The sequence below is a fragment of the Falco punctatus genome (assembly GCF_963210335.1).
Source record: "Falco punctatus genome assembly, chromosome: 1".
In the NCBI taxonomy this organism is placed as follows: Eukaryota; Metazoa; Chordata; class Aves; order Falconiformes; family Falconidae; genus Falco; species Falco punctatus.
The window spans coordinates 77,649,033-77,671,706 of record NC_137580.1 but is presented as its reverse complement, the minus strand read 5'-3'; the positions used below and the strand labels follow the sequence as shown (position 1 = coordinate 77,671,706).

Below are 22,674 nucleotides of genomic sequence, written 5' to 3'. Positions count from 1 at the left end.
ACATGTGATGTCTTTCCATATATGATGATAAATAGTAGGAGCGCTTGTTTATATTTGTCTTAAAAATGCATGTGAGCAGTGAGAGGGAAGGTCTCTGCAAACTATGACTGAGCAGAAACAAAGCAGAGCTCTTCTGGTGAAACCCCAGCCCCTTTGTAGGAATTCTGCTAAAAAGGACTGAAGGAATTGTTCAGTTTTCATGTTTGTGATTCCTGACTTCAGGGGGAAAGTGCTGTGAATGCTAGCTGTGCTCCACACACCATGCATTCATCACTGGGCGTTACCAGATATAATCCAAACCGGTCTGAGGAGCAGGGTCCGGTGTTCAGAACTTCCTCCTGCTGAGACAACGGTGAACAAGTTGTATGTTTATTCTGGCCCTGTTACTATGGCGTGATTTTTTTTCATTTTCAGTTACACAGCACCACAGAGGTGCAGCAAATGCCCGTATGGTAGGTTACGCACATATAGTTTGTAATGTGTAACCCTGCCTTACAGCAGTGGCGGTCATAGAAGGAAGTAAGGTATACATGTTTGACCTCCCCAACATCCCCTGCTAGACTGAGGAGGACATACAGCTCAGCTGTTGGGCTTCTGGACAAGCAATTGGACTGCTAGGCTGTTGTAGATGTAAGTTTTCCAACAGTATTTTGAAACAAAGCTGCTTTAGCAACTATGGACAACTACGGGCCACTAAGATGATCAAAGGTATTAGAGCACGTATAAAATAGACTAGACTATTTCAGTTGGAAGGGACAATTACTACTACATGTAATGTAGTAATAATTGTTGTAGTAATAAACAATGATTGTTGTAGTAATAAACAATGATTATCTAGTCCAACAGCCTGACCAATTCAGGGCTGACCAAAAGTTAAAGCATGTTGCTGAGGGCACTGTCCAAATGCCTCTTAAACACCGACAGGCCTGGGGCATCGACCACCTCCCTAGGAAGCCTGTTCCAGCGCTTGACCACCCTCTTGGTATAGGAGTGCTTCCTGGTGTCCAGTATAAACCTCCCCTGGTGCAGCTTTGAACCACTCTCACAAGTCACTGGATACCAGGGGGAAGAGCTCAGCACCTCCCTCTCTACCTCCCCTCCTCAGGGAGCTACAGAGAGCAACGAGGTCGCCCCTCAGACGCCTCCTCTCCCATCTAGACAAGCCCAAAGTCCTCAGCTGCTCCCCACGGGACATTCCTTCCAGCCCTTCCACCAGCTTTGTTGCTGGTGACATATTCTGGACACATTTGAAGACCTGAACATCCTTCTTAAATGTCAAGGCCCCGAACTGGACACAGTGTTCAAGGTCGGGCCGCACCAGTGCTGAATACAGCGGGATAATCCCCTCTGCTGACCAGCTGGTTATACTGGGATGCCCCCCAGGATGCGGGTTGCCCCCTTGGCTGTCCGGGCGCGCTGCTGACCCGTGCTGAGCCTGCTGCCAGCCAGCACCCCCAGATCTTTAAGAAAATCTGGAACGCTTCATGAATTTGCATGTCATCCTTGCACAGGGGCCGTGCTAATCTTCTCTGTATCATTCGGATTTTAGGATATGTGCTGCCAAAGTGAGCACAGTATCGTACAGGGCTCTCGAGGGGAGCCTGTTGAAAGGGGTTTGCTGTGACTTCATCAGCCCTCAGGCCTGGGGCTTGGGCTGAGCATCAGCACCTGTCATGGCTTGGAGTTAAGGTTGGGGTGGGAGAGAGACAAAGCCTGGAGCTCCAGGTGAAGGTCGGCTGCACTAAGGCTGCCAATCTGTGTACCAAATACTGGCCCAGGTTGCCCAGAGAGGTTCTGGAGTCTCCAACCCTGAAGATACTAAAAACTTAACTATATCCATGGGCAGGTACCCTGCTCTAGGTGACCCGGCTCAGAGCCAGGATAAGGTGACCCCCAGAGGTGCCCACCAGCCTCCGCCGTTCTGCAATCCTGTGAGCTGAGCTGTCTGCTTGGGTTGGTGCCTTTTGTGTGTGGTGGATGTGCTCAGAGCCAAGAATATGAGGCACCACAGAAGACTTGGATTTAAAAATGCTTCATTTAAAAATCTTCAGTCAAGGTGTAAATCTAAACACTTGGCTGAGTAAAGGTGACATATCAACCTCTGAGCAGGTGCAGCAGTTTTAGGTAACTATGGGACAGACTGTAGATACCTGTGAAACATGCAGGTGCCTGAGTTGTCAGGATTTGTGAAAATTGGCCATTTACGAGTCTAAATTCTGGGATGGGGGGGAAATAAAAAAAGCACCACTAAAGCTCAAGTGATTTTTAGACTTTGCCTTAAGTTTTCCTCAACCCTCATATGTGTCTGATTTTGGAGAATAGTTTAGGCAAGTACTTGCTTGTGCAAGTGCTAGGATTTTTTTTTTTTTTTTGTAGATTGGAGCAGATGTTGCAGGCAGGGTTATTAACTGATGCAAACCAGCGTAGCTCTGTTGGCTATGCGAGCATAAACAAGTGAGCTTCTCTCTCCACAATCCTGATGTTTTATGTGTTGGTTGGACAGTAAGATGCACTGCTTCTTTTCAGTTGATGATATGTATAATTCTCTATTCATCATCCTGTGACTTTTACCCTTTTATTGTTCTTTCAAGTGTTTTCATATTTATACTTTTCAAATATAGTTTCATATATATGGCTATTACATGCATATAATCTCTCTGTTAAAATGATTTAAACTAACAGTTGAAGTTACATCAAAGGTAGCTGCTGTATCATACTGTTAATTTGAAATTGGATTTATAAGGTGGAAGGAAACTTTGGTCACAAAAGTGCTGTGTCTGGACTTGAAATAATGGAAGCTCTTAAGAAGGGAAAGGACTTCTTGGCTTCTTAGATCATATGAAGGAAGAAGGGAGCATTTTAAAAAACTAAATTCTAGCAATACTCCAGTGATGATTAAGTGCTCTGGTTGTGGAATTTTCTGGGTACATGTATTTATTTATTTTTTAATGGTCAATCATACACTCCAGGCAGGGACTGCAGACTGTATTCCAGGTATGAAAATCGAGGTGTTTCTGAAAGCAGGGAGAAAATCCAATTTTAAGTGCAGTCCATTGTAGATATTCCTTCCGTTAGTTGGTGAAAAAAGAGATTCAGTGATTCTCTGAACTCATCATCATCATGAACTAGAACTAGACAGATTTTACTACCATTTGAAGTTTACTGTAAATTTTGGCTGTATTGTGTGCATTGTTTTCAATATCTCAACTCTTTAGTTTTGTCCCAGAAGAAAATAAATAGGTGAAACTTTTTTAATGCTGAAAACTGTGTTTGTTTTTTTCCACTAAGAGTAAATGAAGAAAATTGTGTGTTTAATTTTCAAAACCTTTTCTTAAGCTCTGTAAAAAATATAATTTTGCTTTCTATGTCAGGTGAGTTTGCCAGAGCTCATTTCTATGGATGCCACTGTTCTGACAGTCTCTGCTGTGGATAGGGATTCAGAGCATAATGGAATAATTTCCTACAAAATCCTCTCTTCTGCTGAGGGTTTTGCTATTGATCACAAGAATGGTGAGTCTGTAAGCACAATTTATTATTTCAGTTTTTTCGATGTAAATGGAAGAGTCCTATTGCACTTCCTTACCTGTTGCCAGTGATCACTTGAGTTCTGGAAATCTTTGGTGGTCAAAGTCCACCATATGATTTTGCTAAACTGCTTATTGATGAAGAACTGATCGCGTAAAAACTAGAGTTCTCTGTTTGTTCCTGAACCATGCATGAGGCAGCTAGTCACAGCGTCCTGTAGGTGCTATTCTTCTGATGTAATTTGATAGGAAAGTTGCTGCATGTTTTGCATTGATTCGTAACATTTCAGCTGATGTATTAGATTTCACTCAATTTCAGTTCATAATTACTATTTTTCAGTACAAGTTGAAACTGTCATAATGGGGTTTGGGCAGTATGTTTTTAAGATTGCTTCTTTAGAAGACTTTAGGAGTTTTCTAAACTGAGAACATGGAAATACATGTGTATCTCCAAAATACATAATTTTCTTCAATAGTTAAAATATACACCAATTTAAATTTTTCTGGCCTAATGTTGTAACACTCTGGGAGGTGGAAAATCATGTCTCTCTCTTTTTGTATGCATTTATACAGAAGATTTTTTGGAATATCGGCTTTAGAGATTGCTAGATACTGCAAAAATGATGTGCAGCTATTCTATGAGAAAGTTCTTATTGCTTATTTGCAATAAGGTTTTTACATGAGATGAATTTTTGAATGTTTGTTGGGTGATGGCAACTATAAACACTATACAAATGTCTCGCCCAGTTAAAGCTGTTTTCTTTTTTACCCATTTGTTACTCTGTATTGACCAACCTGTCCTTATGTTTGACTAGTGGTTGTTTCCAACTGTGATCAGAAAATTGTCACACAGCATTGGTCTGTGGTGCTTAGCTACACACCGTGAAGAGCGAAGTAGAGGTAGATAGCTTATGAACGTAGAATTATTGAATGGTTTGGGTTAGGAGGGACCTTTCAAGGTCATTTAGTCCAACCACCATGTTTAGATAAGCAATTTCAATTAAACATGTTTACATAACTTATTGGCAATCCTATCTAAATAACAGGTAAGCCCATAATCCTGTTACTGGATTGAAAGCAAAACAGGAGAACTAATGACCTTCAGTAATGAACTTGCACAGTATAGCCACCTCTAATAAGGACCCTTTATTTCCTTAGCTTTGATTTGCCTTTTATTTTATGCAGTTTGCATGTTCAGCCTGTTACTAGGAAGAGAATTTTTTGCTGGTCTAAACACAGTATGTTTATTTGATACTGCATCATTGTGTGTAGGCCTTGGCTTTGCAGCATTAGCTATGATTTCTTAGAATCATAGAATAGTTTGGGTTGGAAGGGACCTTTAAAGGTCATCTAGTCCGACCCGCCTGCAATGATGAGGGACATCTTCAGTGAGATCGGGTTTCTCAGAGCCCCATACAACCTGATCTTGAATGTTTCCAAGGATGGGACATCTACCACCTTTCGGGCAACCTGTTCCAGTGTTTCATCACCCTCATTGTAAAAATGTTTTCCTTATATCTAATCTAATTAATAATAAAATTACATATAATCTAATCTACCTTCTTCTAGTTTAAAACTATTACCACTTGTCCTGTCACAACAGGCCTTACTAAAAAGCCTGTCCCCATCTTTCTTACAAACTCCCTTTAAATATTGAAAGGCCACTTATAAGGTCTCTCCAAAGCCACCTCTTCTCCAGGCTGAGCAACCCCAACTCTCTCAGTGTTTCCTCGTAGGAGTGGTGTTCCGTCCTTCTGATCATTTTTGTGGCTCTCCTGGACCTACCTCAATGGGTCCATGTCTTGGGGGTGCTAAGGATTCCAGAACTGAATGCAGTACTCCAGGTTGGGGTCTCACCAAGAGGGCCAGAATTGCCTCCTTTGACCTGTGATGCAGCCCAGGGTATGGTTGCCTTCTGGGCTGTAAGCACACATTGTTGCCTCATGTCCAGTTTTTCACCCACCAGTACCCCTGAATCCTTTTCTGCAGGGCTGCTCTCAATCCCTTCATTCACCAGCCTCTATTGATACCAGGGGTTGCCCTGCCCCAGGTGTAGTCCCAGGTGTAGGGCCTTGCACTTGGCCTTGTTGAACCTGATAAGGTTGACATGGGCCCACTCCTCAAGCTTGTCCAGGTCCCTCTGAATGGCATCCTGTCCCTCAGGTATGTCAGCTGCACTGCTCAGCTTAGTGGTGTTGGCAAATTTGCTGAGGGTTCACTTGATCCCACTGTCTACATCAGTGATCAAGATATTAAACAGTGCTGGTCCCAATACAGACCCCTGAGGAACACCACTCTGGCCTGATCTCCATCCAGACGCTGAGCCATTGACCCACTACTCTGGATGCGAGAGTTACTTGGGAGGGTGCAGTCTTTACAGCTGAGTCATTTTCAAATATAACTGGTTAGATTCAGCTTTCGGAATCACGTTTACTTGTCTTAATGAGTGTGAATTGTGGCCTTTAGTTAATTCTGTTTTACTTTCAGGTTCGGTGTTCGCTACGGGACCAGTGACACAGCTGGAAAAGGTGTCCTTTATTCATCTCCTGATAGAAGCCACGGATGGTGGCAGTCCCACTCTGAGCGCAGTTACCACCCTAGAGATGCACGTAGAAGATGTAAATAACTATGCCCCTCAGTTCACGAGGGTTCTGTACAATCTCACAGTGAGTGAGGATGCCTCAATTGGAGAAAGCATCCTCACATTTTCAGCCATTGACTATGACTGGACACGTGAAAACACGTATGTTGAATACTCCATTATTGATGGCAATGCTGAGAATTTATTCTCCGTGGAAACAAGTGTCATGGAGTCAGAAACATCCTACAAACTTGTTGGTGGTCTTGTTTTGAGCAACGTTCTTGACAGGGAAGTGGCGGCTTCTCACCGTTTGGTCCTCCTTGCCTCTGATCGTGGAATACCCTCCTTGAATTCAACTGCTACTGTGCTAATAACTGTGCTGGATGTTAATGATAATCCTCCAGTATTTAGCAGCCTGGAGTACCATGTTCATGTCAAAGAAAGCATCCCTGTCGGTAGTCATGTTACTGAAGTTTCAGCAAATGACTGTGATGCAGGCACTAACGCTGAGATCACTTATGCTATCATCTCTGGAAATGACAAGGGACATTTTCGCCTGGATGGGAAAACGGGATCAGTGGATTTAATGAAAATGCTGGATTACGAGGATACCATGAAATTCACTTTGATCATCCAAGCCACAGATGGAGGAACTGATGTAAAAAATGTGGCTTTTTCTGCTGTTCTTGTTAGCGTCCTAGATGACAACGATTATGCCCCACTGTTTTTGTTTCCCAGCCTGAGCTGCATTGTCAGTGAAAATCTGCCTACCTTTTCTTCTGTGTGTGCTGTTAATGCACTGGATTTTGATAAAGGCTCCTATGGACACCTTACCTACTCCATCCAGTCTTCGTGTTTGGCTCATCGTGAAGCTCCTAGAGACCATGACATGTTCTTCATTGATCCTTTGACAGGAGATATTCATACAAAGCAAATGTTTGACTATGAAAGTCAGAATAGGTACTGTCTCATAATTCAAGCAAAAGATAAAGGTGACTCACTGGCTACCGTTACGGTTCAGGTAGATATCGAGGGGAGAGATGAATTTGACCCAGTGTTTACACAAGATCAATATTTCTTTAATCTCCCTGAGAAGAATGAAGCAGGCCAGTTGCTTGGCAGAGTGACAGCATCAGACAGCGATGGTGGACTGGATGGAATTGTTCATTACTCCCTGCTAAAAACTTCTCCATTCTTTTCTGTGAATCAAACCAGTGGTAATATTTACTTGACTCAGACTGTTCACAGAAAGAAGAACGGCAGCAGAAGGAATGACACACTGGAATTGTTGGTAAGAGCTCATAGCCCCAAAATTGAGTCAAAGTTCACAGTATGCACCGTTTTGGTAAATGTTTCCAGTTCTCCTGAGAGTTATCCTGTAGCGTCAGCATACAGCCTGACCATTAGTGTTTTGGTCTCCTTGACAGTGTTCCTACTGCTTGCAGTCAGTCTTACTGCGCTTATTCTGAGACGTAACCAGAAAGATCCGATGCACTCTTGTGTGAAAAAAGCCACAGTATCCTCCTCAGCTACTGATGTGAATTCAGCCAGCGAAGGTAAGGACTGCCAGCAAATCCAAAGCACTGAGAGCAGTGGGCTTCCCATGGGTGCCATAGCAGAATGGCTGAGCCTAGCAGGAATCGGAGAGGGGAAGGATGATGGTGTCCCCTGCAGGCATTCAGATTCCAGTGGCCACGGTTCTGCTGAAAGAGAAACTGCAGAGGACGAGGAAATCAAAAGGATCAATGAGCATCCTTGCAGAAAGAGCACTGGCTCGGCGCTGAGCGAGCGTGGCTCACAGGTCCCAGATTCGGGGATCCCAAGGGAGTCTGATCAGCTCTCCTGTCAGTCTGGAGAAATGGATGTTGTGCCTCCCACGCAGAGCATGGAGAGCATGCGGGCCATTAAAGGACAAGGCACAAAAGAAGCCTGCGACACAGTCTATGCGCATAAAATGTTGTCTCAAACACTTAAGATTGGAATAAAGGAGAAAGACATAATGACAGACCTCACAAGAGAATATGTCTTGACGTCAGGTAGGCAGGACTCTGTGTATGATTCACTTGCAGCGCTTGGAACCTCTGATGAGGATCTCGGAGGCGATTTTAACTGGGATTATGTGCTCAGCTGGGAGCCCAGATTTCAACCTCTTGCCTCAGTGTTTAATGATATTGCAAAACTGGAAGATGAAAATGTACACATTCATAGCTTCCCTAAGGAGAAGAAATCTCTTGCTTTCCCTCCTCCCTTGATAACATCAGTAGCTCAGCCTGGCGTAAGGACAGTGCCACCACGTATGCCAGATATAATAACTGGGCAAGCATTTAAAAAATATCCTCGTTCTCCCGTTACCCATAATCTTGTATACCCTCCACCAGCCATGACCCCCAGTTTTTCTCCTTCTCTCTCTTTACTTACCATGCAGACACCTACTGCTTCTCCAGTAATATCTGATGGGAAAATGATAGGAACATGTCTTATTGATCCAAGCTGTGAACTTGCCGCAGAGGAAGAAATTCAGGTCTAGGTTATTAATTGACGTTAGTTCATGGTAAAAAATGTGTCTTAAAATGTATTTTGTTACTGTTTAACAAGCAAAATATGACTGTCAGAGCTATATCATCAGTATTCTTTTTGTTTTCAGGAGCTGGAAAAGTTAAAATAGAAACTAGCCAGAAACTATCCATCTTGTTCTTCTCAGAATACACTGTGAGGCCATGAGGCTTCTCTTTCAGCTCCCAACAACTGTGGTTTCCTATGCAAATCACGCAGCCAGGTGCCTGATAACTAACTTGACCAACTTTACTGTTTTCCTCATAAAATATGTCAATGACAAATAAATGGTAGTAGTTCTTCACTGTGGAAAAGCTTTATTAGCATGCTGGTGGGTTCTGACTTCTGTGGTGGTCTTAGAAGAGGGGACTAGAGGGATGTGTAAGTACGGTGGGTTTTGGAGGGGCAAAGAATAAAGCAATAATTCCTATTGAGCTCTTTCTCAAGTGTTGGCCCAGACTTCCCACATCTCAGCCCCTGGGTCCCAACAACCTGTTGGGCCTGATGCAGTTTCATCATCTGCTATGGCTCCCCAGTGGGCTTTATTTATCTTCATGCTGTGGAATTCCACTTAGCAGTTCCTGCGCACCTTTTGTTTACCTGCTGAAGTAAAGCCAGTGAGTCACAATTATCTGAATAATAACAGATCACCCTTGGAAAACAGAATAACCAGTGGTAAGATAAAAGCAACCATCTACTCTATTACCAGATCTAAAATAGATACCTGTTGTTTTTCTGTCCTATTACAGAATAGGTCCCCAGGCAGCTGTAGGAACAGGCAGTGTTACGGTTCTGAAGGGCTTGTATGCCTGCAACCTGCTTTTTAGTCCTGTACTGGGTGTATCTCTGCAAGACCAGATAATCTAGCCTTGTTTGTTGTATGTATCATACATATGGCATTTTGTGTATGTATGCATATTCAGACACATGCACGTGCCTATACTGTTGTGTATGCTTGTATATTGTATCAGATCAATAAAATACACAGAAAATACATCTAGAGTAACTCTGGTTTCTCTTCAGTGTATATTTAAAAGTCTTTTGCATCAGCTGTGTTACAGTTGGGCTATAGGGAAGGGTCTAATTGGTGCCTGGGACTCTGTTACAAGTTGGATGTGTACAGAGGTATATATTGTACAGGTTGTAACAGGCGGAGGAAAAGCATACAGTGCAGTTAGACTACGTGATCTTGTGGGATGAGCACCATGTGTGCGGTGGCTTTTGTCATTTCCTTGGTCATACGTGTCAAGGTTTGCATCCTGTGGGCTCATAACCTGTCTTTAAATAAGATCCTGTTTCTAAGGCTACACCTGCATTGTACTGTCATGCAAGGGCATCCGTGCTGCTCTGCAGGGGTGCTTCTTTTAAAGTTGGCGTTTGTTCTTTCTACTGCCATGGAGTATGAAACAAGATGTAGCTTAGAAATTCATTGGGATAGACAAACGTTACTAAGAAAGGAGACAGGATGGTAAGTTTTATAGTCAGGCAAAAACCTGTGCCAGGAAGAGCAAAGCAATGCAGAAGATTCATTCCCAGTTCATAATGAACATGGAGTATCACTTCAAGGCCATTCTTTCAGAACTGATACTATTTTCACCTGTTAACATGCTGTCTAATGCCTATTTGGTTTGGACTTGTATGTCTTAACTTGTAAAGTAATTTCTAATAGAATGAAAGGTGTTCTTTGTGGTGGTCAGTTCTGTGCGGTTATAGTTTCAGGAGGCACGCATGGCACACAGAACTACCTTTTCTATATAGTCAAGAACTTAGCTAATCTGGTTTTAGTTTCAGGTGGTAATGGTCAAGTGGCAGCTATAGCTCCGAGGAGTAATGAGCACGTGCTTTTCTGATAGGGATCATCTTTGATGGGTGAGTGGTGGAAGAATAATACGTACAGTGAAACTGTGTTTGATCTTTCATGCTCATGGATACAAAGTGGTAGTTAGGGCCTCGTTTCATCTGTAGAGTCTAGACTGATGGTTAAGTAGCTTTTCATTTACTAATATTTCTGTTGCCAATGGAAAACTATTAGCATTAGAAAGCATTCAGTCATCATATTTAGCACATGATTTGGCCATCACCATGCTAATGTGTGCCCACTTCTGCTTGTAAGGTGAGAAACCCCTGTTTCTTTGTACCCTTTTTGCTCCTTAAAATGCAGCTTCTTTTAGATGCCTTTCTGAAAAGATGAAATATGATTTGCATCCTGTTTATCAAATGTGTGATACAACCAATGCACACTTTGTGCTCCTCATAAGTGTTATAGCAATCTTTTCCTTGCCTCTTATGTATTTGTTCATTCTGTATCAAAGGGGAAACAACGCTTAGCTGATAGGTTGTTGTTTCATATATAATCAAGCTTAAAAATGTGACCATTGAAGCAAGTGTCTGCAATAAATCATGTGTAGTTCTTTTAACCTTTCTGGTTTTTTCCCCTAAGTAAACAGTATAACTTCTATAATTTACCATGAGTTTAATATTAGGTTGCCTCGAGGAGGCTGTGTTACTTTGCAATTCTGCACACCAGTTTTAGCACTTTGGAGAAGGTACAGAACTTGTTAGTGGAAAATCATATTAAGCTCAAAATGCATAAGCTATAAAATAAAAGACAGTTGTCTGTTCTGGAATTTTGGCTGCCTGCCTTCTGGATTTGCTTGTTGGCAGCCTTCAAAACACTGGTGTAAATCACTACCAAATGGATATCTAAATTCCATCTACCAGTAGTAATCATTAAATTGACGTTCAAACAGATTCCTGTGCAAAGAAGAAAAACCTTCATATTTTTAGGGAATCCATCATTTACAGATTATAAAAATATATATACCGATTTTCTAAAATGATACTAAAAACACTAGTTACCTACACATGTCCATATTTAGTTTGTATTTTATCCTCAGCTGAAGACAGGAATTGTTCCTAAAGCACTTCTAGTTCTGATAAAAATGAACCCTTGTTGCTAAGTCAATTACACTGCCAATTCCTACTATTGTTTACATTTGCTTGCCATCAATTCTCTGTGCTGTATGTCACTTGTTTTCTTTAACTGACATGTAGCTTCCTGAAGAGCTATGTTTAAATCTTCTCTTTGAGAGACCTAGAAGCCAAAAAATGCTGCACTGATAAAAATTGTTACTAGAGCATCAGCTAGTACCAGACTGAAAATTGTGCCCATATGGCTTTATACTTCTACAACTCATGGCAATCCAGTTGGCCATTGTAGGTGTGTGGGGCCATTGGGATTAGATCTCCTCCCAGTGTGTGCTGACTACGGTGCTCCTTGAAAACCGGTCCCCTGTGGGTGAAGGACACAGAGGAATCCTTGCAGGAAGGGAGCTGGTACTGGTTGGCTGAGAACGGAGAGTGGTGGTCTCTAAAGTCCTGTAAAAACACTAATTGGAATAGGAGGCAGTTGCGACTTTGTAATTGAATATACTGCGGTGGGAGGTTTATATTTAGAATTTGGCTTACTTTGCAAGTGAAATGGCTTTGCAGCTTCTTGCTCTTAGTATCTGGCACAACTGAACCAACTCGCTATGGCAGTACATGGCGTAGTTCCCTGTAGGTGATCTGGTTAGAATGACTAAGGTGTTGCAGAATCAAATTGAGTATACTTTTGGGCGTTGCATAGCTGCTAGCTCTGCTAGCTGTTTGCTAGCACGTATACAAAGTTTAATGTATATTCAATTTGTGTATGGATTTGGATGTCCAGATCTCATTAAAAAGAGCTGCAGTCTGGCATCCAAATCCTCTTGGTGGCTTTGAAAATTCCACCATAAATACATACAACTTTTTAAAAACGTTGGAAAAAATGTGGATGTCTAAGCAAAAGAAAAGGGGCCTTATAGAAAGGAAAAGTCTAAAACTTTCTGGTTTAGACTTGCACTTTACATTGCTGCTAGGGCTATTTGTCATAAAATGTCAGATGCTTTTCTTCTAAAATTTGTAAAACATAATAGAAGAGCATCTGTAAGGAATACAGAGAGGCATCGGGGTAGGCTAGAATTGCAGAATGGTTCTGTTTCTTGACACGTGAGTTACTTGAGCAATATAGGAAATAACAGATCCTTTAGCTGATGATAGTCACAAAAATAAAAATTGCTGCCCCTTACTGTATCAATGTTTGACTGACCTAAACAAGTCCGGTACTGGATGAAGCATTAGATGCCAAACCCAGTGCCTGAAGATGCAGATGTAATGGTAAAAGACTGAAGTGATCCACCATGGTATTCAAAACATCAGCTGAAAATTTCATTCCAATTAGAAAACTCAAATTTCTTGAATATCATGTTAAAAAAAAAAAGGAATGCTGCACTACAAACTACACTTAAAACTGTCAGCCTTATCCATATCACCTTGTCCACTTAAAAATAATCTTATGTTTAACAGGGTTTTTTTGAAGCTTAAGAGTATTTAACACAATCCTAACGCAATCGCCTTCCCTAAAATTGTATGTAAATTGCCTATGAAAGGCTCTCTGAGAACTCAGAGCATGGAAGTTGAGCTGTTTATTGTGAGAGCTGGTCGGCCAACAGTAGCTGGTATGTAAAGGTGACACATGAGAACGGATGGAGCTAGATGATGCCTGCTCACTAGCCCAGCCTGAAGGAATACCTTGATGTTACTTATATATGCCTGCAGCATTTCACTGAAAACTTTCAAATGGGAAATTCCAAAGAGTTTCTAAAATGATGTTACTGGTGCCATAAGCAAAATAAATGAGTAGCAAGTCAAGCTTGCTTGCATTGACCTCGGAAATTCCTGTCTTGAGCCTCATCTAGCTGGGTGTAGACTCATTTCCAGCATGTCCCTTTTAACAAACTGTAGGGTTCATTTAATTTCAAAAGGTTTGAAAATACTGGGTTCTGATCCAACTCCCCAAGACTTCTTCCACTGATTTCAGTGGGACTTGAATAAAAGAATGCACCTGGAAGAAATGGACAACATGTGTGCCTCCCTGGTACCGTAACAAGAGTCACTGGCAGCAGAGAACGCGCTCCCCGGTGTGCAGGGCTGTAAACCCGCAGGAAGAGCATTGAAAGAAGGGAATTCAAGAGCCTGGAAAAGAGAGTCGAACCAGCATGGGGCAAGGGGGGAAGGCGGGCGGGATTTGGAGGGGAGGTTCCTCTATGCTTCATGGTGATTGATGCAAGCCTTGCTTTATATGCTTATTTTGGAGTGACTTTTAGAGAAGTCTTGAGAAGGTCTGTAAGGGAAAGGTCGCTTACTGTTTCCTTGTTCTATTTTTATGTAAACTACAGTGTGCTGCCTGATTTCCTCCTGCTTTTACTGAACGCGCAGAATAATCACGCCTTCAGACAGGGACTTTTCTACTTGACTTCATCCTGTAAGCACTTGACCTGAGGTCAAGTGGTGGGTAGAATTAGTCTTCAAAATTATCCTGATAACTGTTAACATTAAGGTAGGCAGGAAGGGTTTGGGATTTCTTCAGTGGGTTGTTGGGTTTATTTGACTTGTTTGGGGTTTGGGAGTTTTTGTGGGGTTTTTGAGAGGTACATGTGGTTTTTCAACTTTAAGCTGAACTCCACGGTCATATAGCTTTTGCACTTTGAATCTTGGCTTCTGTCACACTAATGGAGCATCTTGTGCTATCAGCTGATCACACATTCGCTAGGTAGAGACTGATAAGTTTCAGCAACCTACTCTGTTCTCTGGCAGCAGAATTGCAGAAAACTATATATAGCTTAGTTTCTGAATATCATACGCTATGCTTGATCAATGATAATGCTTGAACTCACTCACTTTTCCTCTAGTTTTTTTCTATATCTACCTAAAATGTTCCATTGCCCACCATTTCCATCCCTCGTATGTTTCTTGTAACTTCATTTTAATAACTGAAAACTGGGGATTCTGATTCCTAAGTAGTTAAGGTGTGAAGCCAAGATGTGAATGCTTCCTATCAAAAGAATGTGGTGTGTTCCATCATTATAATTAGAGATAAATGAGTGTTTAGTAACACAAACCTCTTACGAACAGTTTCTGGATGGGGTTTAATGAGGTATTTTGTGACTTAAATCGAGTTAAGTAGTGATGTTTATACCATAGAAACAAAAAGCAACAAGGAAATTTGATTACTGCAAATAGTGTAAAGATAAAATTACGAGGCAAGGAGGACATCTTGATAATTAAATTTTAAAACATGAGACTAAGTAAAAGGCATATGCAGTTCATCTGCCTGCTTGGGACATCAACTGTCAAGGAAGATCTTGTGATACTCAAGACTGCTAGGTAGTGCTTTGGGGAGTGTGCAGCTGCTAGTCCATTGCTACAGCTTGTTTTGTAGCAATGATAATGCTCACGTATACAAACAAAAGTGCCTGGTATTGTGTCCCGTGGCAGAATCAGTGATGCTTGTGGCAATAGTGGGGACTAGTAGAACGCCATTGAACCTGTCACCTGCTGATCTGCTTAATTTACAAAAAAAAACTGCCTCAAAGAAATAATAAAAAAGGACAGATTTGAAGGTATTGTTCCTGAGAGAGAAATTAATTATAAACAATGTGAGCAAAATCCTTCCAGTGACTGCTGATTACATGCTTCTGAAATGTGTGTACATTTATCTGCTGCGTCTGTCTCCTGAGCAGAGGTGTTGTGAGTCTCAGCAATGAACAAAGAGGGTGATATGTGGAAATCCATGACAGAGAAAAGAAGATGAGACAAACTGCAGTTGAAAGGAAAAGCAGAGATGCATACAGGCATGGAGCAGATCTGCTAGTGAGGACTCTTGTTGAGCAGAACTGAGTGCCTGCCAGCTCAGCTGGTTCAGAAGACAGTGTTGTGCTGCCTGCCAGGGACAGAATTACACGTTGAAGATCTGACACCAAGAAATAATCTCTAAGAAACAAAATTATTTCCTTTTCTCACCTATGGTCTCACAAAAAAAAAGAAACTGTCGCTTGGAATCAATCAAGGATAGTGATGAGTTGAGGCTTCAAGACCTTGCACCCTAGATGACCTTCAGCAGAGTTCTGCCAGTCTGTCAAGGAGGAGGAAAGGATGGGACAAAACAGTGTGGAGAAGATCAGGGAGGACACACATAATTTCTCAAGTCTGGTTCTATTATATGGAAAAGTCGGGTGAGGGGATAAGGGAGAAAGGAGTCACAGAGGCAAGGGGAACGACCAAGAGATTTGGAGGTTCGCAAAACTGAATGGGGCCCTGGTCAAATAGATGTGACTTCGAAGCTCAAAATGCTTTGAGCAGAAGGTTGAATTATAGACTTCAAGAGGTCCTTTCTGACCTAAATTATTGTGTAACTGCTATGGTAGGAAAGAAATGTTACTACCAAGAGTAGTGATCAGGCAGGTGATGCAGTGGAAGCTGGAAGGTCAGGTATGGTACTGAATGAGGTCAGGCAGACGCAGCTGAGGTTCCTTTGTGTTTCTCAAAAAGATACTTGGCAGCGCACTGAAACTGTTCGTGCAGGATGTGAAATTAAGTATAATAATTACAATTGGAACACGAGTATCAGAAAAATGTGTGCTGCCCAAGGGGAGCAGAACTAAAGGCAGAAGGTGATGTGGTAGCACCATACATTATTAATGTGATAGGCTGTGAAGACATGGGAAGGGACAGCAAAAATAAAGCTGTTTTGGGGTTACTGTCACTTTGGGAGAAAGTAGCCAGAGCTGCTCCTGGTTTGTACTTTCTAAGATTGGCTGAGGCACAGGTATATACATACATGTAGGGTTTTCTGTAATTGTTGTGCTGGAATGTTTTTCTGTAATAGTATATGCATGGCTGGTGAACAGATAGTGCTAATCATGCTAGGGCCATATAGAGCTAACACATTTATTCACACACTTGACAAAAGGTGATTGGTATTATTTTCTACTTCGATAACTAATTAATATGCCTTGGAAGACTTGACTGTACAAAACAAGCTTGCATCTGTAATCCAAAGTTAGTTTTGTTCAAATTAAAAAAAAACCAAACATCATCAACCAAATAACAGCCTGTTCCAGTAAAAGGAAGAAATAGGTCTGTAACTAAGAATTATGTCTACACAACAGTATCTAGCCGGTAAAGAAAACCAGATTAATTTGCAATGGGCTGATTTGAATATAAGAAGCTGTACTGCCACATGCTTTGCTCCAGTTAACAGATTCAAAGTGGAGCATCACACTGGCATAGCCACACTACCCAAAATAGCAGGGAATATGATCAAAGCTGTGTCATGTAAGCCAAATTCTAGGATTACTGACTTCAAAGAGCAAACTTTCATAATACAAAGGTGAAGACGTTGGGACCCAGCAGTCTGGATGCTGGGGAAGTTTAGAATTGTGTCAAGCCAAAGATGTGAACGTTAGCTGGAACTGTCTGGATAGCAAAGGTTATCCAGGGCAAAGAGAACAGGGCACGGACTGTCCGGTAAAAAGTGTTTATATTTTAAAGGAGGCACAAAGCGTGAGGTTTGCAAAAGGTCAGTGGATAGACTTAAGAAAATTACAACAAACTGCCAAAGGTTCTTTGCTCGTAAAAAGGAAGAAAAGAAGTAGGAACCCTGAAAAATGAGGTAGAGGTTAAAAATAAGCTCTCCTGGCTCAAGTGAAATAATTTTTAACCTCTATTTGCAGTAAAGCAAGTGATCATGTTGACCGTGGAATGAATGACAGGACAAAGTTAATAGTAAGGGCAGGGAAGAAGACCACCGCACATAAGGTGAGAACTTACCTCAAAGATCTTAAGATGCTCAAATAGAGGGGAAAGAATAGTCCTTGTGCTGAGATTGTGAGTGTGTGTGTGTATGGCATTGACATAATTTCATTGGGGAAGGGATGAGAGCATGCCACTAGAAAATCATGATGGAGTCCTGACAAGAAGGGGAAAACAGCAATTCATACAACCTTTGAGTAGTTACCTCTATGGGATTAGAATCAGCTTTGGAGAAAACTCATGACACACAGGTGCAATAGGATGCGCGCGGGTTTCAGGGTAGGTCATGTGCCCAAACTCTGCAATCTCTGAGGAGATAACTCTGTAGATAAATTCAATGGAATTAATGTATTTGAGTTTCAGAAAAGCGTTCAACACAGTTGCCAATGAAGAATTAATTTTACAATTACAAAATTACGCATTTATTGCATAGTACATTGTCAGTTGGAGGAATAGTGTGGTGGGGAGAGCACTACTAGAGAGGGAGCAAAGGGTGACCTTTACAAAGAGAAGGACAGAGCTGAAGCAAGGTCACTGGTAGAGACAGGCAGTTTTTTTTCTAGATTGTTTTTGACAGGTAGATTCTTCTGGATTGTTAGATATTTTCCAGTAGAGCCAGTGACAGAAGCAAGCCTGATTGCAACGGAGCTTGGTCAGTTTTTAAGAGGGCATTTGGATTAATTTCATATAGGAATTTGTCAACAAAACGTCATCTTCCAGCTATCGGTTCTTATAATACTTTGTTCTGCTATAGGTTAAGGAGCACCTGAATTTCGGGTATGATTTCTTACTGTAATCAAATCTATTTTAATCTCTTTCTTCACCTACTAAAAATATTGACCTTTTCTACTGTCACACTTTCTCTAGTCCCTGAGTAGTGTTTGTGGCTCTCATCAGAACCTACTTTTTCAGCATCTTGAAATAAATTTAATTCAGTTGCTATTCAGATATTCCTATAATACCAAAATTATTGCAACATAACACTTGTAGACCTGAAGCATTTGCAGCCAGCTCTTTTTTGATTCTTGAATGCAAAATAACCTAGCTGTTAATTCAGCCATATTTATCCTCTGTGAGGTCTCTGACCTTAGTAAAATTACGATTCCCTTCACTTACTAGTTATCTGGGTAATGCTTACTCTCCCTAAGTGATGTTGGAGGTTCTTCATGTTTCTTCAGTAGTACAGCCTAGAAAGATATATTGAACACTTTTGAATTAATGCTGCTCTGCACAGTTGCGTTTGAAGAAATAATTTGATTTTCACAGAGAAAGAAGATACTATCATTTGAAAAAAATGCATAAAACAGGAATGCAAATACAAAAGAAAATGTACTGAGAGATGGTGGTGTCCAGCATCGTGAGTATTGGCATGGACTTCAGTACTCTTAAAGGCACCATAACTCACAGAGCTCTGGTTAATCCATTAGGCTGTATAGAACGGCCATTTCTTGATGTGAATTTTGGATCAATAGAGTTGTTTCAAAATTTGCCCAGGGATTCAATTATTTAAAAATATTTTGTTTGAATTTTCATCAAGGTATTTTGAAATGTAATAGTGATGATCACATTTAATAAATAATGCATGAAAATTCAAAGGCAGGGACATTTTATTCAAGCTTCCAATTTCATGAATCTACATCTTTTTCCTTTACTCTTTCCCTGCCTCTGTTTGCTCCCTGCAATATCTCTTCCTGCCAAAAATTGTTTTGGGAATCGAACTCAAACTGGGGAGCTGTAGTCAGATGACTGAAAGCACATTTTTCTATTTAATATTGCATTACTGAATCATTTTACTCCATTTTAGAGATGTGAAAGTAAGAAAGATATGTATATGGGATATATAAAAAGATTGTAGCATTTTTAGAATGTGGTCTGGAAAAGTTTCGCAGCATTTATTTGGAAAGATGCAGTATTTCTGAGTGAAGATGCTGTGAGTTATGTAGGTCATCTCCAAGAAGCAATGATAAGGCCTTTAGAATATTTCTCACCACAGCGTGCTCTGTAGATGCCTGGTATTTTACAGCAGCTTATTCGTAAAATATTTTAGTAAGTTTTAAAGTTTTATTGTTTCTATTTCTGTCTCTGCCTGTAAAGCCAAGCTCCATTAATGCTACAATTTCAACTATAAAGAGTTCTGGGAGAGGAAAAGAACTTATAAATAATGCATTTAGAAACCTCTAAAAATGATTTGCAGAACTTTTGACACACTTCTTAAAGGGGAATATCTCATGGTCAGCCACAGACGGAGATATTTTTTTTTTACCATAGACATTTAGGTAGGAAGAGCTTCCCAGCTCTTTTTATGGAATTAAATGGAATGTAACTTTTCTGGAATTAATGCAATGGAAATTTGTAATGGAATTTTATGGAATTAATTGTTTTGTTTACAGCCTAGGAGGGTCGTTAAGCTTATTGGTAGCTTTTATTTGGAGCAGGCTAATTCTAAGGGGGAGGTGTGTAGTTTTTAGGGGAAAGGCGTGAACTTGGGGAAAGTGGCACCCTGCTCAGAAGGACTGGGGTCTGCATCCTCTGTGCAAATGAAACTCCTGCAGCTGGATCTCAGTTTCCTGGCTGCTGAAAGTCTGCAAAGTGTCATCTGTGACTCCAGGGCTGAACCGGTCGCTGGATGTTATGGATTACAGCCTGGAAACTGGGTGGGTTTCTGTGGAAATGCTGAAGGAAATGCCCCAAATACAGCAGTACTATCTCCTCCCCAGGAACTTTCCCAATAGGCTTTGTTGTTGTTTTAAATGGATCGTTGGTGGCTTAATTAACTGTTTTTTTCCTATGGATGTTCCTTCTGGTCAGAGGGCTGCAACACAATACAAATAGTTCCCTTCCCCAAATGGCTTTCAAGCCAGTGGACCGTTTCTGTGATGGGACACAGGAGAAAGAAGCCCACTCTTTTTTTCTTCCCTCTAACATCTTTTCCGCTTCTTGGCATCATCCACAAGGTTTCCCTCTTTTCAATATCTGTAAGTATAAAACTGCAACTTAGCCATCTGGGAATAATTCAGTTGAATACAATTCTCCCCCAGGGCTTCAGTGGGAATTCTCACACAGGACAGATCTCTTAGATACATGGAAGAGCGCTCACAACGTGAAAATCACGTCATTTTATGCTTCCCTCTGCAATAAATCTATCACTTTATGATTTTCACAAAACCCACTAGTCAGAAACCAAATTTACGAGTGAGAAACAACTTTAATGAAGACATGGTAGAAGATGCAGAAGAAAGAGAAGAAAAGAGGTAGCCTTCCTGTGGGAGTAAAATTGCCAGTGATTGAAATGCCTTTGGAAGCATGCACTTAAATCCTGTGCGGTTTCACGTTTAGATCTAGAAGATGTAGCTCAATGTAGCTTGAAGAATTTCAAGAATTCCCTGCTGGCTTTCACCAAAGGAAAAATAAATCTTTAACTTCTTTTGTTTCCATCTCTTTCTTTTATTGTAGACATTTTGAATGCTTTTCTCACTTTTTTGTCTTCCGATTCCTCAGTTTTGAAGTATTTCAACACTGAATCCTCAGTATTTAAGCTGCCCAAAGGAATGGAAGGCCAGATTCTTTTCTCTGTTTTGTTCCCATAAATGTCAAACAGTTCCTGTTATTTGCACAAGGTATAGGCAAAACGGAACACCATTCAAGGAATAACTTTGCTTGACAGTGGCTGCTGAAGAACAAACCTGATGGTCTCGAAGGGGAAAGCTGGAGACTGGACAAAGAGATAAAAAAGGAAGTGAGCTGAATGCTCTCCCAAATTCTGTGGTTGTCAGATGGCTTGGCACCAGTGTTGGGTTTCTTTTTTTGGTGAAGTCCCTGAATTGCAGCTCACAGTTTTAAGCCAGGTCCTGCAATTTCTGTCTTTGGAATGTGCTTTGTTCTCTGGTCAGTTCCTGAGATGATCCACCCACTGCTAGGACAGACTTTAAAGTTATAATCCGGTCTTTGTGGGATCAAAGGCAACCCATCAAAATGAGAGAGACTCTTGAGGATAAATTCCTTTTTCTGTATCTTGCTACTTGCAGTCCTACCCACTTACTACTGTAAAACCATTTAGCGCATGATCAAAGTCTTTCTATGGCAAGTGACAAAAATTAAGAACTCGACTAGTGGGATTGGGAGCCCATAAAAGAAAAGGTAATTTAGGGTTTCTAACAGAAACAACTATATCATGTTGCCAAAGGATTTCAAAGCTGACTCTCTTCTTGGGTCTGACTTGGTTCTTGCATGCCTATGCTGTGATGCTTCAGTGTTCCAGTCCTTCCTACATGGGTAATTAGAGGTTGATTAACCCAATGTTAAAATATTTTTTGGATGTTTGGGAAAGAACACACAAGTTGCTTGTTTTGTGCCAGATGCTTATTACACTTCAATCTGGAATACTACTGGAATTAGTATTGAAAGTAATTCTACATTTTGAAAGAAATAGGAATTGTCATGGATCATTTATCTTTGGACTTGTGTTAACAGGTTTTATTCTGTATAGGTGTATCTTTGCAAAAGGGTTTAAACTTGTAAAGCAGTCAAAACCTGAGATTTTACAGAATTTAAGAAATTTTCTTTCCTTCATACCTAACCCTGCCCCAGGTCATCCATTATAGCACTTTTAACATTAAAAGTGATTCTATCATCATGTTTTTACATAATCTTCTATGTGCTGTTACCTGGCCAAACTTTTTGTGCACTTCATTTTCTCAAGGGCTCAGATCAAGGGCTCAGAGCTTGCCATTGTGTGCTTTGATGAAGGACAAAATAGATAATATATTAAACCAGAAGAAGAGAGGTGCTTTTTTTTTTTTTTTTTTTTTTTTTTTTTTGGGGGGGGGGGAAGTACAATAAGTCTAATTCATATAAATAATTTCTAGAGTTTTGTGTTCCAGTATTGCCTGCTGGATAACAGCATTTCCTGGCGGTGCATAAAGTCAAGGTAGTAATCTGTCATGCGTCATCTAAATGCTATAAAAACCTTAAGAATAGAGAAAAAGCACAATACCAATTTTCAGATGAGTCAGAATGATGTTATCTATCTTTATTCTTGCATTTATAAATTCTGACAAAAAAGGGCTGCTCCTGTAATTAGTTGTCCAAGGAAATGATTCCCTGAAGAGGAATCTTAAAGAGCTATAAATTGACATGGTGGAAATTGCTTCATAAAAATTTCCTTCAAGATTAATGTTTGAAGTGAAACTTTTCAGATATTGTGGGAACCATTTATTCATGTAAAGGAAACAAAAATGTGCAAATGAGTGGTGCCTAAGTATAAGGAGATATTTCAGGAGAACTCTCAGAAAATGTCACTGGGTGAAGCTGGGGCTGGTTTTTGTTTGTTGGATGTTCTCTTAC

The 22,674-nt window shown here is 40.8% G+C and overlaps 1 protein-coding gene across 1 annotated transcript in view; it reads left to right on the top strand.

The window, feature by feature from the left end:
- Positions 1-22,674, top strand: part of DCHS2 (dachsous cadherin-related 2) — a 250,110-nt gene that overhangs the window by 110,448 nt on the left and 116,988 nt on the right. The window contains exons 19-20 of the mRNA XM_080384716.1: positions 3,372-3,510; positions 6,012-22,674. The exon at positions 6,012-22,674 is cut by the window's right edge and continues 36,481 nt beyond it. Coding sequence (XP_080240842.1) covers positions 3,372-3,510; positions 6,012-8,632 — 2,760 coding nt within the window. The 3' untranslated portion in view covers positions 8,633-22,674. The remainder of the gene's footprint in view (positions 1-3,371; positions 3,511-6,011) is intronic.